Genomic DNA, 23331 nt, shown 5'->3' with positions numbered 1-23331 from the left:
AAAAAAATACTACAAATAAAAAAAATACATCAAATAAAAATTAATTATTGTCATCTAAATGACCTCCAGTTCCACATTTATGCGGTCGTCGAACTCGTCTAGCCCTTTGAACAACTTGAGGTTGTTGTGGTTGATCCTCGTTGTAATCTGTTTGTGGATTAGAACCACTACCACCTGCTTTCGTATAATTTTGAGTTTCGACATTATACATAGAATCAAAAGCCGCATAAGCCGACTCATGAGTTGTGCAATGAGTACCAAACAAATTATAGAAAATTCCGCTCTCGGTCGGATTAATGGGAGTGGGTATTGTTGGCACTGAAGGAACGTAGTATTGAGTCAGTATATCTGCAACTTCATGAAGATGTTGTGGTGATGATAAAGACAATGTTTGGTGCATGATATTTTGTTGTGGGATTGATTGAGGCATAGAGTGAACATCAGGATAAGTTGAAGGTTGCAAACATGAATTGCGCAGGTATCTTTCCACAAATATGTATAATTTAGTGTGATGCCTAAACCAATTCATATATTCGTTAGTGTGGCGTAAAACACCTTCGACGTACTGACCTTGCAATATGTAATTCTGACGTTCATTCCAATGTTGATTCTCATCTTTCCAAACCACACTCCAATTATCATCAATGTCACGTCTCATGTCGATCTCATGGTAGAGCGTCATATCTTCTGGAGGTTGCGGAATTTGTTGATGAAAGCCGAACTAAAGCGCGACTCTCTCTGCATGATGTTTTTCGACGATATGATAGCAGTGCAAATAGGTACATGCAATCCAAGTGTTGATCTCTTGTTCGGGTACCTCGTGTTGGAATCTGAGATACTGTCTTCAACGAAACTGGATGTTAAAAAAACAGGCTAAAGTAAATATTAAGAGATATAAAAAAATTTAAAAGTGCAACTACATGAGAATGAATATATTACTTCTTGAACTATCATATGATCGATTGTATTCCGGTATCCTTCTATATCGTTGTGAGGAACTTTACTGAAATTTAAACCCCCGGAATTAAATCTGTTGAATATATAAAAAATAAAAATATAATAAAATTAGTAATACGGTAAATAATAAGTTTAAAAAAATAAAAATATATAAAAATTATGTGCAATAGCTACCTTTGTGCAAGTGGAAATATCCATGCACTGAGTGCATCTGGAGCAACACAACTCAAACGACACCATGCCCAATTTTGCAACAACAATGCACATCTTCCCATCGACATTACGTCGGGTTTCGTAGCAAGGCATAATTCTCTATAGAGTGTTGCTAAAACTGCCGAACCCCAAGTATAGTGGGATGTTTTATTTAAATCGCCCAAGATTGAAAGATATTTTAAATGTACACGATTATTGAATTTGTCTGACATCAACAATCCTCCAATCATACGTAATATATATGCTCGACATGATGCTTGTTTTTCTACTTCGGATGCGTTTTCACCAACATTATCAAAAGTATCTTTAAGCCATTTTAATTTAATAGAATTACCTTTTGTTGCTCCCTCAGGTGGGATAACTCCTAAATATTCTTGACAAACATCTTTAACATTAACAAAATTTGAACCGCTAACAGGAATAACAAACACATTTAATCCTAAAGTTATTGTGCACTCACCTATTGAGAGATGAAAAGTATGAGTTTCTGGTCTCCATCTTTCAACCATAGCAGTAATTAAACCGACATCGATCTTGTAGTTTCCAAGTTTGATCACTTCACCAAATCCAGCTTGTTGCAAATACGGTAATATGACTTCGTTTGGTTTTTTATTGGCATGACCATGACATTTTAGTTTATCCTTCGATGGATTCTGAAATTAATAATATATAAAATATTACACTAATATATTTGAAAATAATATATATGACAATAATATAAAATATTCAATATATATGACACTAATATAAAATACTTACAAATGCGTTGATGTATCGAAATTCAGCTCTATGATTTTTAGATAATTCCATGAGTAAAGTTGAAGAATGTGTGTTTGAGAAGTTGGAGATAGTGATTTTTAGATTAAGATGGAGGAATTGTGTTTGATAATGTTGGAATGGAGTGTTTATATAGGAAATCGCAGGGCCAGGTAACGATCCACACCTTCAGCCAACCTAGTGGGAAGTCGCATCCCCAGATAGCGAATTCAGTGGGAGGTCGCACCCCCAGGTAGCGAACTCTATGGGAGGTCGCATCCCGGTGTAGCGATCCACTGATGATGAATCCCAACCGCTCATTTCACTTAATCGATGGATGTGGATCATTGTTACAAGTAAAGGTGTGGATCCTTGTTAAAAGTAAAAGTGTGGATCCTTGTTCAAATTAATCTTGACCATCCAAATTAATTTATCAACGGTTGTGGATTGTTTAGTAGAAAAATATGAATCCTCCTAATTTTAGTTGGACCAATCAAATTGATCTATTCAATCTTTAATCTTGACCATCCAAATTAATTTATCAACGGTAGTGAATGGTTTATTAGGAAAATATGAATCCTACTAACTTCTATAAATAGAAAACTAGATCACACTTTATCACTACACCTTCTATCTCATCATACATTCTAACATTTCATACTTAATCAATTACATAATCATGGCTATCCAACAAGTCATTGTATTGTTTATTATAATGGTTCAATTGTCGATGGAGTTGAAGGGAAAACATTTGTAGGTGATTACAAAAAGGCGTTCAAAGTACATTCTAGCAACAACCTTGCTCGTCTAAAGAATGTCATTAAGAAAAAGTTACAGTTCGACGACAACGTGACGAAACTGATATAGTTTATCGACACCTTGTCTTCTTTGGTGAAAATACAACCAGATTTGAATTGATGAAGGTTTGTGATGACGAAGATGTTCAACTCATGTTTGATGTTGATGCACAATAGTCACAACTTGGCACCATTGAGTTATACATTACATTTGAAAGTGGTCCTACTTCAACAAATCAACCATCAACCTCAAACATGCCTAATCCCAACTATATCCCATCACAACACTATGAACCATACTCTATCCCTTATCAACCCGACGTATATTCTCCATCACAACACTATGAACCATACTCTAGCCAAAATGAACAAACTCAACATGTCCACAATGTCTCCCAACAACTTCATCACGAATCTCTCCCAAAAAGTCCACAATGTGATCTTCCACTTAGTGTCCATTATAATATCAACGAGGAAGAATTAGGTGATTAAAGTGAAGATGATGAAACATACTTCGATGAATCATCTGGTGATTCTGACGATGATGATGTTGATGAAGATATGGAAGCAGAAGATCAACCTATCCCACCTGTATTCGATCCACCATTCCACACGAAGAACATCAATCTATCCACCACAAACCAACCAACTGAATTTGATCACATGTTCATTGACGAAGTCCCAAATTTAGGTTGAACTCTTGAAGTTGGAATGAAGTTTCAGAACAAGGAGGAATGTGTACATGCAATCAAGCGTTATCATCTAAAACAATCATTGAACTTTGTGGTGCAAAAATCAGATTTAGAAAGGTACATTATTATTTGTTCACATCCAAATTGTTTGTTTAGATGTAGAGCTTCAAAATGCAAAAAAAGTGAATTGTGGGTGATTGGAAAATTGAATGCGCCTCATACATGCACAAATTTTGCACTATCACAAGATCATACAAAGCTCGATTCTAACATGATATGTGCAAGTATAATGCAAGTTATGAGGATGAACCCTTCAATCAAAGTGAATGTCATTATTGCTCAGATTCAGGCTTTGTATAACTACACAATTAGTTATAGAAAGGCTTGGTTGGGAAAAAATAAGGCAATCGAACAAATTTATGGCAATTGGGAATAGTCTTACAATCAACTTCCACGATGGTTATTAGTTATGCAAACGTTTGCTCCAGGAATCATTATTAAAATGGAAACAATCTCAGCTTATAATGAACATGGTTTGATAAATGGGATGACAATCTTTGATAGACTATTTTGGGCCTACGATCCATGCATATCTGCGTTTAAATTTTGCATACCAATTGTACAAGTTGATGGAACTTGGTTATACGATAAGTATAAGAGAACTCTATTGGTAGCAGTTGCACAGGATGGAAACGACAATATCATTCCCATTGCTTATGCTCTTGTGGAAGGTGAGACAAAAGAGGCTTGAAGTTTTTTTTTGAGAAATTTGAGATCACACGTCACTCCACAAACCAACATTTGTTTGATTTCAGATAGACACGAATCTATCAAAAGTGCTTACAATAATCTGAATAATGGGTGGCAACATCCTTCGTCAAAGCACGTGTTTTGCGTCCGACATATTTCACAAAATTTTGCAACGGAATTTAAGGATAATGCTTTGAAGAACAAGGTTATTTCTATGGGTAATAATTTAATTCTTACTTCTTATCATTAATTAAAAATTATATTATGAAGTTTTATAATTAGTGTAATAATGCATTGTCTGCTGTTTCAATACAGATTACTCAATCAATGAGTCTACATATCGATACTACCGCAGAGAAATTGACATCGTAAACCTAGAAGCTTTGAAATGGTTAGACAATATACCGCGACAAGATTGAATTCAAGCATTTGATGGAGGTAGCCGTTGGGGTCAGATGACCACCAACTTTGTGGAGTCGATGAACACAGTATTAAAAGAACCACACAACCTTCCCATCACTGCTTTGGTCCAATCAACATATTATAAAACAGGTACACTATTTCCAACCATGACAAAACAACACGCATCAATTTTAGCTTTTGGTTAGATATACACAGAAAAATGCATGACTTTTATGAAATCGAAAATACGTAAATCAAATAGTCATAGAGTCGATAGTTTTGATCGAAGCAACCATACTTTCATGGTCCACGAGACAGTAGTTCCAAAAGAAGGGCGACTAATTGGTCGTTTTAGTGTAAATCTTCCTAACAAGTGGTGCGATTGTGGAAAATATCAAGCTAAACATATGCCTTGTTCACATGTGATAACAGCATGTTCTAGCATAAAATATGATTATTGGAGCCTTATATCCGATGCGTACATGGTGGAAATAGTACTTAAAGTCTACAGTGAAGCGTACCAACTGATATCAAACGAAGGATATTGACCACAATATGAAGGTGTTAAGGTGTGTCACAATCCACTAATGCGGAGAGTCAAGAAAGATCGCCCAAAGACCAAGCGCATTAAAACAGAAATGGACACTACAGAAAGAGTCCCAAGAAAGTGCAGATTATGTCGGATATCTGGTCATACTAAAAAACATTGTCCAAACACTGCTGACACATCTACTCAAAATTGATGTATTTTTTCTTTTAATTTAATGTAATTTTATTTTAATGTATTAATATAATTTTCTTATTATTAATATTAAAATTATTATTATTATTAAAATTATTATTATTATTCTTTTTATTATTATAATAATTATTAAAAGTTATATAATATTATTAAATTAATTATTTTTATTATTTATAATAATATTTTGTATTTTTTAATGTTATTATTATTTTTTAAATATTTAATAATAATAAATATAATATACCCAATAACAAAATTCAACAACAAAAAAATAAATAAAAACTAGTAGGAGGTCGCATCCCCAAGATGCGACTATCTAGTAACTCTGAAATTTTTTTGCTTCAGGAGGTTGCATCCCTAGGTTGCGATGAGCAACTGAGACTAAAAAGTAGGACATTTTAATATTATTTTTTAAAAGTAAGACAATCTAGTATTAAAATTAAAAAAAAAGGATATTTGTATCAAAATTAAAAAGTTAAAATTTTATAAGGATTAATAAAATATTTAACCTTAAAAAGAATAACAATTTAATTCTCATGGAACCAAGCCATATAGTATATCTAGGTGAGGTCCAATTTTATTAGGTACCCAATTTTAAAGAGCATTTTTTTATTTTTTATTTTGAATAAGATTCAATAACTCAATCCAGTTCAACCTTCTTTATTCGGTGGACCCGGGTCAGTTTTACCAAATTTGCTGGTATGGCTCAACCTATAAATACCTCTACATTAGTAATTCAAAAGATGGATTAAAATATATAAGCAAACACAAAAAAATATTTCAATTAGTTGAAACTTATACTATTTATCAATTCCACTTTTTACTAGCACATTTAATTTGTTTTCAAAACGTGCCTTTGGAAAAATACTAAAGCCACACATAACAGCAATGGTAGTGGTTGCTATACAGCTTAATTGATTGATAAAATATAATAAATAAATAATCATAGATAACCAAAAGTGTCGGCACAACCAAGACTGTGCTAAACAACTATTTTCAATACTTATTATGTTCTTTTTAAAAAGAATTATTTATTATCCATAGAAGCTAAATGTGGTACCAATAATCATGATACAAAATAATTCAAAATTTAAATTATGTAAAAATAAAGAAAATAATGTGACTTTCAATGATTTATTATTGTATATTAATTATATCCAACAAAATTATAATAATGTGGAAATTGTCACCTATTTTTAATTTTTCTCTCACACACACGACACTGTTTTTAGTTTTGTAATTACATGCATTTAAGTATAGAGAAAGGAATCGACTTCTTATTTCGAATCGTTGTTTTAAAGTTATTTATATATATACAAAAAAAAAATCAATACATTTTATTATTATTTTTTTCATATAATCAATATTCATAATTATTTATCATTTTATTTCTCTAATAATAAAAACTACGAGTATTATTGATAAAATAATAATTAATGTTACATTAAATTTTAAAAATAACAAAAATAAAAAGAAAACAAACCAAAGAAATATATAAAATAAAGAATAGTGTTATTTGTTACGAAGAATTAATAAATAAAGAGGAGAAAAACATAAAAATAGATTGATTTTAAACGAAAATTAGATGCTTTCACATAAAATTCTTCCTTGCTTGTGCATCCTCCTAAAATGAAAATGCTTTTATTTATATATGTAATAAGTTTTGTACTTTTTTTTATAAATATTTGTTTTGTTTTATTTTTATTTACTCAATAACTTTCAGCAACTGTATTTTATGTATTATTATTTGACCTTGTTAATAGGGTAACAGCCAGAAGTAACATTTTCTTGTTACAAAATGAAAGTTTCTATTAACCTTTCTCTTGTTTTGCCGTTTGAGATTTGTCTAACTACCCGTTTACCAGCAATTTTTTTTATAAGATTATTGTAATGTTCATTGCATATATTAATTATACTATCATATGTAATACTACACGTCTTCAAGTCACATTCATTGGCTTCATTAAATATAATTTCGATTTTTTATAGAAATTATTGTACCAATTATTTATCTTTACTGTTGTGTCTCTTCCCCCATAACAAAGGAAACAAGACAAAACAAAAAACTAACCTCCTTCACTAATAACTACTACTTAGCTAAATTGGTAATTAAAATAGATTTAACGGATGAACCATGATACTTATTCTATCCCTCGAGTGCGATTTTTATGAAAGATAAAAAATCATTAATTTCTAATTGAACCAGGAGTGGGGGTGGAGCCGAGAGAGACAAATAAATAATAATGTCGGTCGTTAGGACATAGTTGTATTTCCTATGCTTTTTTTTATTTATTTTCATTTGTAGGTTATTCACAAGTACTAAATAAACTAATGAATATTGTTAATGGAGTCCAATTTTTTTTTTAATTAATTTTTAATATAATTTTTTTTTATAATACCTTTAATTATTTATTATCTTATTTATACTTAAAATTTAATTTATATATAATTAATGTAAAAAAATTTACACTATCAATTAATCACAATTGTTAGATCGTTACATATATTTAATTTTTGTCAAAACTATCTTTAAAATCAAATGTTAATCTAACAAATAAACACATAGTAACTTGGTTAGCTGAGAATAACAACTATAACAAACACAAGATTAATAAAGAGATAGAAGGTGTAGAGAAAAAAGGAATTTGTATTTTTTTCATTTTATTCTCTTATTTTATTCCTTATATTAAAAGAGAAAGAGACATAAGTAACTTTGTATTTATACATAAAATTCATGAAAATTATATTTATTTTTATATTATCCGTGTCTTTATCTCTCTATTAATAGGAGGGTAAAATAAAGAGCAAAAATTGAGGATCCAAATCCAGAAAAAAGATAAATTAATCAAGGTGTAGAGAAAGAAGAGAGAGAAGAGTGATAAAATGAATGATATATGACAGGAAAACAATGAAAAAAGAGGAAGAGGGTAAAAAGGATATCATTTTGAGTATTTCATCTATTTGATATTATTTTTTCTGAATAATGAAATTTTAAAAAATAATTAAAACAAAAAAATATTTTGAGAAGCTCTTTATAAAAATTATTTTGAAAAGTTGTCTTTTTTTAAATGTGATTTTTATACATGTTAAAATCTTTAATAATGATCATCTAAATTATTAAATGTTAAAATTATTATTTTTAATTAATAATAAATAAGTTTAAAATAATTTATATTATTTTTAAATAAATTCCTCTTAAAAGTTATTTTTAAAAATATAAAATTAAAATTAATTTTTAATAACTTTAAACAAAGTATCGATATTCACATAAATTTTACTTAATAGGAGAAGACGAGTTAGAAAAATAAGTGTTGTTACCATTGCTCCCATTCAACCAATTTTTTTCAATCAAGCCATAGAACCAATCTTGACCTATGGAGTTGTAAAATCTTCAAGCATAACTGGCTATTTGGGTTGACAAAAAAGTGGCTATTTATGTGAGTGAAACTATTAAATTTGAAAGGAAAAAAAATTATAAGGTTACCACTTTCCTTCAAACATAAGTGACCCAACTAATTTTTTTTTTTTGAAAAGGCCAACTAAATTTTGTAATCATCACTTTTTAAATGTATTTTATGGACTCACCAGTCACCACCATATAACATACCCCTTCCCACCAAATATAAATTTTAAAATTTGATAAAAGAAAAAATAAGTAATTGGTTATCCTTATCTTGTTAAAAAAATATACATCTAAGTAAGTTTTATCTTGTTTTGAATGAGAGCATGTACATCTAGAACCTGATTGGTTTTCATTTATAGTTTTCATGTTTATTATTTGTTTTACTTACAAAAACATTACATTATTCTTACTTTTTTAATAAAAAATAATGAATATTTTTTGTTGTTTTCATTGTATACAAAAGAAAAATACTTATTATTACGACAGGAGTTTGGCAAGAAATACAAGAATTTTATGTGGTAGCATATCACATTTACAAATAATAATCATCTATTCTTCTATATATAATCATAATTTGGTTGGTCAAAGTTTATATTTTTATGCATTTTTTTTTTTATGAATCTTTTGTAAGAAATAGTGTTCCTCTCTCTATAATTAATCTAGGGAAATATGGCTTTAATTTGGTGGCTAGATCCATAATCAAGAATATGATGGTGTCTTTCTCAATGGCTTCTTTGGTAGTGTGAAGGATCCAAATATTTTGCATGTCGATATATATAATTGGTTTGAATTGTGATATTATGAAAATCATAAAAGTTTTAGCTTTCGGTTTCAAGTTTTTTTACTCAAAACTAGGTTAATTTATATCATTGCACAAACATTTTAAAATAAAATTAGAAATATAATCAAAGTTAACAAGAAGTATGAGAGATAATTTTTTTTTATTCGAAAACAGTTGAATATATCAAAATCAATTTATTATTTAAATCTTCTTGATTTGAATACACTTTTATAAGTTAATGCTACACGAATCAAGTTTTTTTAAACTATATATAGTTTTTTCTTTATTTTTTCTCCTTGTTGTTTTTTAATATAACCAAATAAAATTTACAAAATTTTGTAAACACAAAACAAAATGATATACTTATAATATATAACTCAAAATAAAAAAGACTATTTCTGAAAACCAAACATGCCATAAACAATCATTTTATATAAAGACAAAAGTTTTCAGAAGCATGGAGTTGTTTACATGTACAAATATCATCACAACTAAAGCAAGATGCACTGGATCAATCATCAATACAAAATATCTATGTCTACCACTAAAAAAGGATGAGAATAACTATTATGAAAGAAAAAAAAAGCAAATTGTGAATCTGAGAGCAGATTCTCACTCAAATCAAAAGACATATAGGTAGGCAAATTATTATCAATAATTCATATTAATATTTAACAACCTTTTACACGCCAGAATAATCAAATATCACTCTCGTTTACATTAAAGGGTTTAAATGAAAAGATTTACGTCTTTTTCAGTTTAGTCAACGGTCTCTGCAATTATATATAAAAGATATTTGACCTCCATAATAAATTTTATTTATTTCTAGGCCTAATTTGGACTATAGTAAAAAGAACAAGCTTTCAATTTTAAAGATTATGTAATCCATAAATCAGTTGGAACTTCTAGGTTCAAATTTTCATACTTTATATAAGGGCTTAGGATACATGTTACAAAAATAAGTAGTAAATGCAGAAAAATGTTGACTGCTATATAAATTAAATCCCCCACATTTTACTTGTTCAACATACAACTCTTCTAATTTATTTGGACAATCAAAAGAGAAATTTAACAAAATTAATGATGGCATGAATTAATTTCCCAATAAAGAAAAACATGGACTAGAATTAACTAATATTAGGCTCTTAATACAAGGTTGAAATATTCATCTATGACGAAAATTGTAGCTAGGACTAATAACATTAAAAAAAATTACCCTATGTTGTTGATTGTGTCAAAGAAGCTCCCTGCATTTTTGGATTGACAGTGAGTTAGGTGAAATCACATTATGTCACTTTAATTTCACCAAAAACTACACTTCGAAGTTTTAACAAAATCGCAGTGCCACTATAAATTCGTCAAACATGCAGTTATTTATTTAGCAGAGAGCTCCAAATACAATCCAAATCCTCCAAACCATTAATCTCAAATGGAAGCCACACATCTTCCATCAACTTGGCTTCTGGAATATGAGTCATTGATGATAATCCATGATATTCCTCAAAGAAATCAATACCATAAGAAACTTTGAAAAAAGTGTTGTCTTGATTTTGTAAAGGTGACAAGAAATTGTCTTCAAAATCCTTCAAGTAGTCTTCTGATTTTGAAATAACACCATCTTTCAACCAAGGGAAATCAAATACTCCAACTTCTTTCTTGTCTTTGGTGAAGCTTATTCCACAAACATCTCTTTTTTTAGACTTTTTGTTATTATTCTCAAAAGAAAACCAAATCTCAGCTTCAACATCATCATATTCTCTTGCTCTCTTATTCTTCTCATGCTCCATTTTTTATATGCAACCAAAGTGCCTTAATTTTCTGTCAATGAAAGATCACAAACAAAAAATGTTATCACCTTTATAAATTCAATAAAAAAACTTTATAAATAAAACACTATAAATTCAAAATCTCATTTACACACTTCTTAATATTAATCAAAGACAAAGAACATAAATAAAACACATCAAATAGTTGCATTGCACTTAGAGAAATTAAAACAAAAATTAATAAACAAATAAATAACAAAACCTCTTTTTTCAATGTATGTGAAAAACAAAATGTTGAAGAAACAATTGATACAATTATTCAGATGATGATTATGGATTCATGATGATGAGAGTAAAGGGTAGTTGAATTAATAATAATACCTATGAGATGAGTCTTAAGGTTAAGGAAAAGGGGCAGCTAGGACTTAGGTACATATATATATATATAGATATGAATAATATATATGTATGTATGTTTTTGATTTGTGTTTGGAAGAGTTGGTGGTAACGTAATGTAAAGATAACTGAATAGAAATGGTGAGCTTTGTACACACGCTAAGCTTTTTATAAGGAAAAACCGTATCACAACTCAATTACAACATAACAGCACACAAAATTAATCACACGTACACATGTTTTTAATTTTTTTTTTCACCTTTCATCACCAGCAATGTGATGTGAGATAGGTGTTAGTTCCTCTTTTTTCGTTTCTATATTTGGTTATTATAATGAAATACCACAAAAGATATATCAAATGATTTACATCTTTTATAAAAGCTTTGTGTGGTGGTGGTAATGTGTTTGTGTTGTTTTGACTTGTGAGTACACAAAATAATTGTCCATATGGTTTTAATTCATGGTTTTATGGTAATTTTCAGAAATGTAATAAATGTGTTAATTCTTCATTTTTTATTTATTATTATTATTATTATTATTATTATTATTATTATTATTATTATTTTTTTATATAAGATTGGTTTGATTCTTTCTAGTAGTATTTATCATCTATGTTCTGTTTTATATTTTTGGGGTTGATTCTTTTTTGCTGTTTTTCTCTAGTAAAAGAATTGGTAGAGTTGTTATTTGTTAAGTACCAATAGCTTCACTTATGGCATGTCATTATGTGATTTATGTACTTCTTTTTCTTCTTATAATCTATCACTCAAAAACAAAACATCACATCACATATAAAAATGCCATTGTTGATGACCACAATTTTTAAAAATAAGCTTTTTTTCCTAACACCAAGACTTTTAAAAACACTTGGAAAAAAGGCCATATGGATGAACAAAATATATTAATAAGTAATTTAAACAATAGCTTCTCAATAAATTGAAATGAACTTCCACATCCCTACTTTTTCAAAAAAAACTCTTCATTTAACATCTCCATCAACATCAACAAACATTTTTTTGTTAAGTGAAAATTCATAAACTTATTTTAATAAACTCTGGTAGATAAAAAAACTAATCCAAACAGCACCATAATCTCTAGCAAAAGTCTAAAATGATGAATACACCCCTTATAATCTCTAGCAAAAGTCTAAATTTCTATAGTAGCTACATTGAGTATAAAGTTTACATAACAGGGAGGCTCTCATTTCATTAGTATTAATGACTGATAATTTTAACACATTCAAAACCAGCATGCACCGGAAACCGCCACCTGAGAGCCAGCCCACACACAACATCCTAGCAAAACAACATTGCCTCTAAACCGAACCAAACCAACCTCCGTGTTCTCATTTCACAATAAGGTTGTCTACAAAGGATCTATAACAGTTCCGACTTTTCTCCGAACCCTTTCGTAGTGAGAGCTTGGTGCAGCCACTTCAATCCTCAACTGCTAGCAACCTTGGATTCGGTTTACACTCCAATTGCAGTTTGGAAACTAATGTGATGTTAACTTCTTTGTATGACGATGTCACACTATCCCTTGTCGGTGAAGGACTGTGAAGATGAAAATACAAAGAAGCGTACAGAAGAAGTGAAACTAATTCACACAAATCAGTTGTACAAAGGAAACTACACACAGTAGTTCACTTCATCCCCCTCGAAACTATCTCTATACAAACCAACAATGATACTCGACACATTCTGCACCGATGACAACATACATTGAACTCATTTACAGCTCAATAACACCGAGTTTATGACGTGCATGAGGAGGCGGATTGTGCTAACTTCTGAAGGGGAAGTAGTTGGTAAATTACGATGATGGTCTAGTGTTCGGTACACTTGATCCAATATTGGTCGCACATGCGCTGCAATCCTTGTATCTGCAGGGTTTATAGCAGCAGCCACATCTGTCATCCATGCCAATTTTCTGGGTGTCTCTGTATTGATGTCACAGGACAGTTGCTGTAGAAGAGATAAAAGTACTCCTTGGCTTAATGGCAACGGCACAATTGTCAAGATACCGGTTAAATCAACCTGGTTATGAAGAGATTTGAAATTGAATGTTAGAACTACATTGACTTTGTCTTGACATAATCTTGCAAACTACAAAATGCATTACAAACTTCATTTCACATTGATTATTAGTTCTTCATAAGTACCATTGCCAACAAAATGAAATTCTGAGTTGTTACTCTAGTCAACTAAACATATAATTGTCACACACTCATACCTGAGAACATAACCAAGAAACTATTGAAACATCACTTCTATGAAGGGCTCCAGTAAATGCTTCCTCAAATTTTCCCTCACTTATTAACCTTGATAGTTCTTTGGTTGGATCCTCAGTCTGTCAAACAGTATGGAATATTAAGAACACCATTTGAAAATAGGAAGATTAAGGGGAATGACAAACAGACATACCATCTCATGCAAACCATTGTTGATTTGTGTTACAAAAGGATCGACAGCCACTTTGGAATTGGCTACCATTTCCATAAGTTTACGTTGGCCATCAGCCAATTGCCCGCTCAAAGTTTGAGTGATCGATGATGCTGAATTAATTGTTTCCTGTGAAATCATGACAGCACGTATTGAGTATTCAAACATGATAAATCAGATATTCAAGATTAGGTTAAAGAGAGGAAGGCTAGTAATATATCCGATCAAGGTAGTGAACTGAGATTCAAGCCTATAAAAATAACACGACCTTTTTTCTAGTGAGAAATGAAGTAAAACTTATTTAAATAATTCAACACAAAATGAAAAGAAGTCCTATTACTAATTAATCTAACATTTTTGTACTTTTCAAAGGAACAAATTATTCAGCCATATGCAACAGAAAACTATTTAATTACATATTTGCATCTAACTAGTGTTAAGAGTTTCACATTGTATGACCTGAAAATGTGTGTTTATAAATGGTGGATAATCTTCACCTTACAAGCTGATTTTGTATAGGCTGAGTTAGGCTCAACCCTAATTCTAAGATGGTAACAAAGTCTATCCAAGTCCTACGGGTCACTTGCTACCAAGTCACCATTATTGAGCCACTCAGGTCACGCTCCAGATGTCCAATGTTGGGCGTGAGGGTGTGTTAAGAATCTCACATCGTATGGCTTGAACATGTGTTTATAAGTGGTGAACAGCCCCCACGCCTTACAAGCTAGTTTTGTAAGGGTTGAGTTATGCCCAACCCAAATTCTAAGATCTAGGATCACATAAAGAATAGTGCCCAATAATAGAAAGGCAAGAAAGTCTCTTGATGGCAGGAAAATTAATGGTAAAGATAGAAGTCATATTATCTACTTTTAGAACAAGCATCCAACGCATACCCTCAAAGTCATGGCTAGAGGAGAATGAGTAGAATCATATTGCTGTTGAATAGCAGTTGTGTGCTTCAAGAAACCGTTCTGAAAAGTGACATCAATTTGCTCAAACATCCCTTTGCAAGACTTCTCAAAAGCAGGAACTAATGTAGTTTCCACACTAGTCCTAAGTGCTTCCTACAAAGTACAAACAACACCACAAGAAATGATTAAAGAAAGCTGCTTACAAGGGAACCAAATTCCAGACCATCTTGATAGCAAACAAAAAAATAAATCCAAAATATAAAGTTAACTTGAATTACTCTATCATATGATTTGCAAAGAATAGCTAAGACTAAACAATGTATATTGAATTACTCTATCAATATTACTAACTTTTCATGGGGACAAATGGATTTATGGCATGAATCAGTCATATTTTTCTAACAAACAAGAGGTTCTTAGTTGTCCTATTATTTTTATTTTACAAATTCAACGACAATGGATGATCAATCAGCTCAAATGCCACCAGTTAGTTATACATTTTCACATAATGTGCATGATAATGAAAAGGCATGATAAGAATGAAATCCATACATTCAACATGTTAAAAAAAAAGATAAGTAAATAATGAGTGTTTTTAAAATACATCGTTGATGTTGATTACTTGCTGTTTACCTGAAGAACCTGCTTGCCAGAAGTTTGAAAATGTGCTTGGATCTGCCTAGCCACCGTAGCTTCAAGTTTTGAACTAACTAACTTTTCTAGTTGATTCAATGCTTTCTCTCCCACCCCCTTCTGCAGAATTTATAGCATAACCTCAGTCAGTTATATTGAAACAAAAATTGCCACTTCAGCAGTGAGAAAAAAATTGAAGTGCCAATTTACCATATAAGATAGAAAATCAAATAATACCAATCCGTAAACCATAATTGGCACACAAAGATTTCTGATATAAAACATTTAAGTTTGCAATATGGCACCTTGCAGACAAATTAGGGATTATCCAAAGCAGATTAACAAAAAATAATTTTGCCGAAAATATATGTACTCTATTTGAAAAGCAGCATTTTTAAATATATTGAAATTAATATAAACCTGGAATGACTCTGTCATAGCTGTTGATACTGCTTTCTCTATATTTTGACTAATCGAACGAGTAATGGTTGTTCCAATTGAAGATACTTCCTTCTTAATGATTTTCTCCAATAGAGATGTCATATCCTTGTTTATGTAATTTGAGATCAAATTTGTTATTTGCTGCACATGGTCTCGCTCTAATTTCTCTTGCTTTGCATTTTCTTCTTGTATACGAGCCCACAAAGCATCATTGTTAGCCTTGACTACCTTCTCTATGCTTCGACCCAATGACCCTTCTAATCTTTTGCCTTCCTTAGTAACGGGGACCGAAACCATCACATTCATCTGCTTTTGCATTTCTTTTTGCATGCTTAATAGCTGTAAAACAAGAAATAAAGGAGATCAAGATAAAAAAAAATTAAACATAGCTCGTTGTGTGACATGAGTATATACACATGAGTCAACCAAATAAACGATATGATAGGATGTCTTCCTAGACGGCTAGACCTACGAAATAACATTCAACTATGCTCTACTTGTAGCATGTTAAACCATTATTACAGTACACAAAACAGTCATAACAATCGGCACTACCAAAATTATTGGTAAGTTTATGAATATATGGGTTGTATGGAGCAGAGTATGTGAATAAGCAAAAAAGTAATAGTAAAGTTCAAATATAAATTAATGACCTGGCCCAGCATCTCGTGCATATTAGATAATTGAGGCAAAGCAGCCTCCATGGACAAGCCACCTGAATTTCTACCTTGATCATTTGCTGAATCCGTTGAGTTAAAAGGGCTGGGAGAAGCGGAAGATGTACCAGACACTTGAGAAACTTTACCTTTCTGCCTTTTACCTTTTGCGGAAGGTGCTGGAGTCTGCAAAGTTGCAGCCACAGCTTCTGATTCCTTGATGTTTGCAGGTGCCTCCTTATTTGTGTCCTGAACTTCTCCATCGATCGATGTACGAATTTTATCAGGCGCATCGATAGTATTAGTATTATCAGCCTGAGGAACTCCCTCGATATTATAGGTGTCTCTGGCCATCTGAATGCCAAGACCAGAAGCCTGAGAGTAGAATAACTTCTCTTTCTTCTCAGCAACATCGGTGTGCGGGCCTCTGTCTCTGTCATACTCAGTGTTTTCTTGATTAGAACCTGTGTCACCCACTACTTTAACCTCTACTACTTCTAACTTTTCTGCATCACTGTGGCCAGCTACCCCTTGAACATCCATACCTTGAGAAGTATGGGAATTAGCAGAAGACAAAGTAGCTTTAGAGAATATCTCAGATGGAGTGACCAAATGAGTCGGGTGTTTAAATATTGTAGGGGTATTAGAAATCACAGAAACACCATCTTGTAGAACTTTGTCATTTTCTTGCAAATTGTCACTGGATGTAGGCGCATCAGCCATAATATCTTTTTCAGACTCTATTCTCTGCTCTGCAGAAGAATCAAGATTTGTGGGCTCATTGCTGTGATCAGCAGCACTTGTTGAGGTGGTCTCTAAAATATTAGACGAACTTTTGGAACCAGATAACTTCCGTGACAATCTTGGACTCGGAGGAAGTGGAGGTGGAGCAGCGTGGACATGCTCTAAACCATCATGAGAAGATAAATCATTTGGCTTGGTCTCAGTATCTGACACAGAAGCTTCAGGCAGACCACGAATATCCGAAGCAGCCAAATTTACAAGACTTTCATTATTAGTCAAATGGGCTTGTGGCATATTACCAGTTTCCACATCAGTAGATCCATCCCAAGCATCAAAAGCACGAGACACAATGGGTTCTGTTTTGTCAAGTTCAACATTGTCTAAGGGTGGAGGCAAACATTGTGACAAATTGAGTCCATACTGTTGAATAGCTTGTGTTTGAACACAATATATCTGTACGAGATGGTCCCCGTCTGGTAAACTATCACTAGTTCCAATAAGGCTTAATATGGGCATTGTAACTGCAAACTCGGAAATATAATCCATGCGAGTTGCAGTTGGATTGGGTCCATACTCTATGTGCACAGCATATATAGTGTTTTTCTTGGCATTTGCTAGCAGAACCAAACCAGCACGAGGCAATGCTACAACTTGATTAAAGAATGTATCCTCGGGGTTTGCTTCAGAAGAACTTGTTATATCCAAAGTCTGAACACAAATCCAAGACTCAGAATCACTAGGCAATAACCAACCTTCTTCGTAACCAGATACCCATATCTTCACTTCCTGATTTAGTGGCCCCTGCAGTAAAGGAAATATATAGAAAAAGTATTTAGTTTATGAAAGGTGAAAGGGGAACCTAGATACTGTGTTTCCAATAACGGGAAACTAGTAGCATATACCGCTGTGACAAGAACGATGTGATCTGGGCGATGAGGAGCAGTCAAGAACGTCACAGAATTAACAGGTTTACCATCATGTGGTCTTAAAACAGCAAGTGGTGTTGCCTTACGTTCTTCCCATATCTTCACCTGTTGACACAAACAAATTACTTACACGTGTGAAATAAAAAGAAGGAATGATAATAAGACTTCTTTCAAATAACATGAACCACTTAAAGCAGGGGGGGTTCAAGATTATATTAATCTTTTCAGAGATTCCACTAACGAAAAAATTGGATGTCAAAAAATATAAAAGCGAAAGAGAAAGGCAAGAGAGAGCCAAATGCAGACCGTGCCATCTGCTGATGCTGAAGCTAATCGACTCTTCATCCATTGGCACATTGACAACTCAGTGATATTGTCATCATGCTTACCAATAAGGTTCACCCCGTCAATCAACTTATCAATGGCACATTGGAGAGGCTCCTCTGCAGAAAAAGTTTTACCTTTTCCAGCTTTCATAGTGTCAATTTTAAGGATACAGTTTCCAATAGCAACAATTAAAATCTCCTGTTGGACAATTCCAATTATAAGCTAAGAGTTTAATGGAGTTAAAACCAATTGAAAAATAATAAACTTAAGGAACAAAATTATGAAGTCACTGTTACTTGTTTATGGGGATGCCAGCATATTCGCGGATGAACTGACTCACTCTCTCCTAATATTTGAATAGCTAGGATAACTTTTCCAGTAATTTGAGGCTTGTCTTCCTCGTCAGGGCCCTCATTGATTTTCCATATAAAAATTCTCCCATCAGTGCTAGCACTGTGCATGCAAGAGCATATTCAAAGGTAAAAATATTAATAAATGTAATATTACAAAAAAGAAACCATGACAAACAGAAACGAAAGAAGATATATTTACCTGGCTAACAGGTGAACATCCTCAGCAAAAAATGCCATGTCGGATACTCTCTACATAAAAAGGCGATATGCATAAATTGTAGGGGGTGTGTACTGGATATGGAATAAAAGGGGGGAAATAACATCATAAGAGATAAAGCAAGCTTTGCAAAGAGCAGAGAAACAACTCAAGAGTAATATTTCTTTCTCAGATATCAAAAAAGACTCATGACATCATGTGTTTATACTATATCTTTCTTTTCGGCAAACAACTATCAAAACTCAGCATGATAAATCAAGAGAAGACAACAAACAAAATACAGACAAAAATTAAATAAGTACAAAAACATAGTCTCACATTTCATAGCTGCAAACTTTTTCATAAGTTTATGGAAATGAGAAAATCACATGCCTTTTTTACATTTTCATAGTCTCATATTTCATAGCATCATCATATGAACTTGAGTTCATAAAATGTCAAACAGGAAAAACGGTTGCTATTTGCTACCCTAAAATCACCAGGTCAATGCATCAATCAGTCCTAGCATCAAGAAGCCATAATCAACTAACTAAACAGTTTCCATACATAAAAAACAATTCAATACCATAACTACTAAACTCAAATCCCTACAAAGTATAAAAAATTAAGAGTAGTCAATAAAACCAAAGCTATTCATAAGCACAACTTTAGAAGTTGTTACAATATGACGGTTATTTTGATTGACAGGATAAAAAATCTTTACACATGGTTTATATGAATTAAATCCAAAACTTTAACATCAAAATGCAACACATCCCACCTGAGTATGACCTCGAAGCAAATATCTCAATGCAGTATTGATATTAAGGACCCGAATAGCCCCTAATTTAAGTCCATAGCATATGTAAGATCTATTAACCGCGATTTGTCGACCAAGCACAAGACCAGGATCAGATGCATACTTAGTGATTGGAGTGACTTCAAGCTGAGGCTGCATTTCCCCAGGCAACTTAACATCAATATCATAAACAACATGTTCTCCTTTCAAATGCCTACCCTTTGGAACCTTGCTACTCATCATCCTTGTTGGTGTAGACTGAGGACTTGCCATGTTGACAGGAGAAGAACCAGCAGGGTTTGCTGCTGACACTGAAAATTCAGAAACTGCTGATGTGGATGAAGATGGTGAATACATAGTCATAGTCATAGATTCTTGATTTGAAGGAGGGTTTAACATAGCCATTAAGCGTGCACCTGAGGTAGTATTTGGATTTGGAGATGAAGGTGAAATAGGAGATGAAGAAGAAGAAGGAGAGGGTTGAAAAATTGGTCTTTGAGGTGCATGCATTTGAGGATGGTGATGAAGAATAAGAGGGTGTTCTTGATTTTGTTGATGATGAAGATTTGGAAAAGGAAGATAGTGAGGATGATGTTGAATATGATGATGATAAGGGTATGTACCAGTTGGTGGAGGGTATGAAGAAGAAGGGGTAGGAAAAGAAGAAGGAGGGGGTGTAGATAGAGAAGGAGAAGGAAATGATGGAGAAGAGTTCAAATTTGAAGAAAGTGGTGGTAAAGGATTAAGATTTGTTTGTGTTTGTGTTGTTGTCGTTGTTCCTTTGATAAGCTTTTGCAAATCAAATTGTTGTTGTTGTTGATTTGGATTATTACCAGAAGATGAAGCCATAAACTTTGACCCAAAAAACAATTTTGAATTGAAGAAAAAGGGTAACCAAAAAATAAAAACTTTCAATGGGGATCCAAGATTGAGATCTGAAATTGATGTTGGTGTTTCTTAAAATTGTAACTTGGAACTTTGTTTTGTGTCTTCCTCGTACTAAAGTAATCTCAGAAAAAAAAAAAAAAAAAAAAAAAAAAAAAAAAAAAAAAAAAAAAAAAAAAAAAAAAAGGAAGACAAAATTTTGGTGGTTTTTTTTATAGACAAACCTCTTGTAATATTTTCTTGTGTTGGTCTTCTTCTTCTCTTATGTGGTGGGAGTGACTGAAATTGGACGAATGCTAGAGAGGATTTGTGTGAGGAAAAGGGTTAATTGATAATTTATGTTTTTGTAACATCCAATTAAGCAGATTGCTAAGAAAGGATGGAAATTTTGGAGTGATGGCAATGGCAATGGCAAACATCATAGCATAGCACTACAAAAGATGGTAGAATATGGAAATCATAATGAATATATGTATTCTATTATTTTTTATTTATTATTACTGTATTAAACTTTTTCAATCAAGTGATATCATTGATTTTATTTTATTTTTAATAAAGAAAAATTAGGGAAAAATAATGTATGAGTCCAAAATATTGATTTTATTATTTTCATTATACCAATATTTTTAAATTTAAATATATTTAAAAAATTATAAATGATTTATCTACACAATCGGTTAAAATTAGTCATATATTCTCCTAATTTTTTTAATGTTTGCTTCATTTAATATAGGTATAACCTTTTTTATTTTAATTCTTATTGTTGTGTTTAGTCTCTGTAAAATTTGTTCATATTTTAATTTACTTCTAACTCATGTTTAAAGTTTTACTATATATATTATACAAGAATTAATATATATTTATTAATAACGTAAATCTTTTTACACTGTCATCTTTAAATTGTAGTTTATTGTCAAACACCGATATTATTGTCTTGAGTTTGAATCCAAAATTTCGTAGTTATATGCATAAATTTTATATGGTAATTACCATTGTATCTACATATCAACAAAAATTACAATATTTAAATAATTAAATTTGTTTATATTTACCTTAAAAGTTATATAAAAAATGACTTGTGATGCATTGTAACGTAAAATAGAAAAATTAATTAATTGTCAATTAATAACAATGGTTAAATTATTTAAAATATTTAACTTTTATAAATAAACAATCTCTAAAATTATCTCTGCAAATGGTTGTTATGTGTTTTACACTGAAAATGTATAATAGATTAAAAATACAAACTTAAATTTATAAGAAAAAATATATTTGAATATATATTTTAACTATTAATGAACAAAATATTTTCCTTTTTTTTATTCTCTTATTAATGTCCCCAATATTCTTTTTAATGTATATATACACACGTCTATTTCTAGTGTTTCAAGGTAGTCGGACATAAAACGTGGATGTTCTCTTAGCTAAATTCAAGTTATGATTTGTCTTATTGTAGTCACCTTTGCGACTACTTATTATTTACTTTAGACCAACTAATTTTATTATATGAATAAATATTTTTTATGAAGGAAAAAAAAAAGTTTACGTAAGCGGATCAATTTTTTTATCAAAAAAAAAGAAAGTGCTCATTGGGGCTGCTGGGAAAGAAGTCTCAAAAAAAATATTTTACAAAGATAGTCATATATAATTATTGCTAACAAAGTCTTATTTTAAATTAAAAAAAAAATCTTTGTTAGATAGACTAATATATGTTATAATTTAAACTATATACATGGTAAGTGTAAAGAAATTTTAGACCGTCAATTAATCACAACAGTTAAATTTAATAATGTTTGTTTTTTGTGATAACTATTTTTAAAATCACATATACAAGATGTCATATGATTAGTCATGATGCGTCTATGATACATAAAATTGTTAACTCAATTGTATAAACATCCATACTATCTGCTAAGTATTTTTTACATTACAACAAGGGAAATCAAAAGTCAATATTTTAGTGTGCTAGAAACAAAGTCACGCTCATTAGGTATGTTACACATTTGTCTAGTCGTGTTGTCTCTTTGCAAGGTTTGGTCGCTTATTTCTTGAAAACTTCTTTCACTGTGTTTGACTCTAGTAAATGTAGATTGTAGTGTTGCTCTGGATTTGGCATTGGTTTGCTTTGGTGGTCTGATTCGAAACCACAATGGTCCATTTTTTGTGTGGGTTATGGGAGAGAGGTGGTGGTGTTTGTATCATTCATATGGGACAATTGGCTATTGTACCCCCCCATTTAAACCTATACCCCCCCAACATAAAAATTTTGTTGTAAAATACCTAAAATACCCCTAAAAAAAACAGTAAAACTCAAAATAACAAAAAATTCAAACACTTTACCCCCACACTGAAAAATCCGGAAAA

At 31.5% G+C, this 23331-nt stretch overlaps 1 protein-coding gene and 1 long non-coding RNA gene across 2 annotated transcripts; both read right to left on the bottom strand.

Annotated features, from left to right (window-relative positions):
* Positions 1-10463: 10463 nt before the first annotated feature.
* Positions 10464-11906, bottom strand: LOC101501938 (uncharacterized). The gene is made up of 2 exons (XR_012161714.1): positions 11641-11906; positions 10464-11311 (listed from the first exon to the last, which is right to left on the bottom strand). It is a non-coding gene; the product is annotated as an uncharacterized lncRNA (long non-coding RNA).
* Positions 11907-12717: 811 nt separating this feature from the next.
* On the bottom strand, positions 12718-21401 carry LOC101501624 (enhancer of mRNA-decapping protein 4-like). The gene is made up of 12 exons (XM_004486325.4): positions 20065-21401; positions 19287-19336; positions 19031-19187; positions 18714-18932; positions 18384-18512; positions 16735-18282; positions 16061-16420; positions 15641-15760; positions 14990-15160; positions 14079-14225; positions 13888-14004; positions 12718-13691 (listed from the first exon to the last, which is right to left on the bottom strand). Exons 1-12 carry the CDS (start codon positions 20929-20931, stop codon positions 13383-13385), a joined length of 4194 nt encoding a protein of 1397 aa, XP_004486382.1. The 5' UTR covers positions 20932-21401; the 3' UTR covers positions 12718-13382.
* Positions 21402-23331: the final 1930 nt, after the last annotated feature.

The sequence above is a fragment of the Cicer arietinum genome, chromosome 1 (assembly GCF_000331145.2).
Source record: "Cicer arietinum cultivar CDC Frontier isolate Library 1 chromosome 1, Cicar.CDCFrontier_v2.0, whole genome shotgun sequence".
Classification (NCBI taxonomy): domain Eukaryota; kingdom Viridiplantae; phylum Streptophyta; class Magnoliopsida; order Fabales; family Fabaceae; genus Cicer; species Cicer arietinum.
Note: the sequence above shows the minus strand (reverse complement) of the source record. Positions and strands in the feature narration are given on the sequence as shown.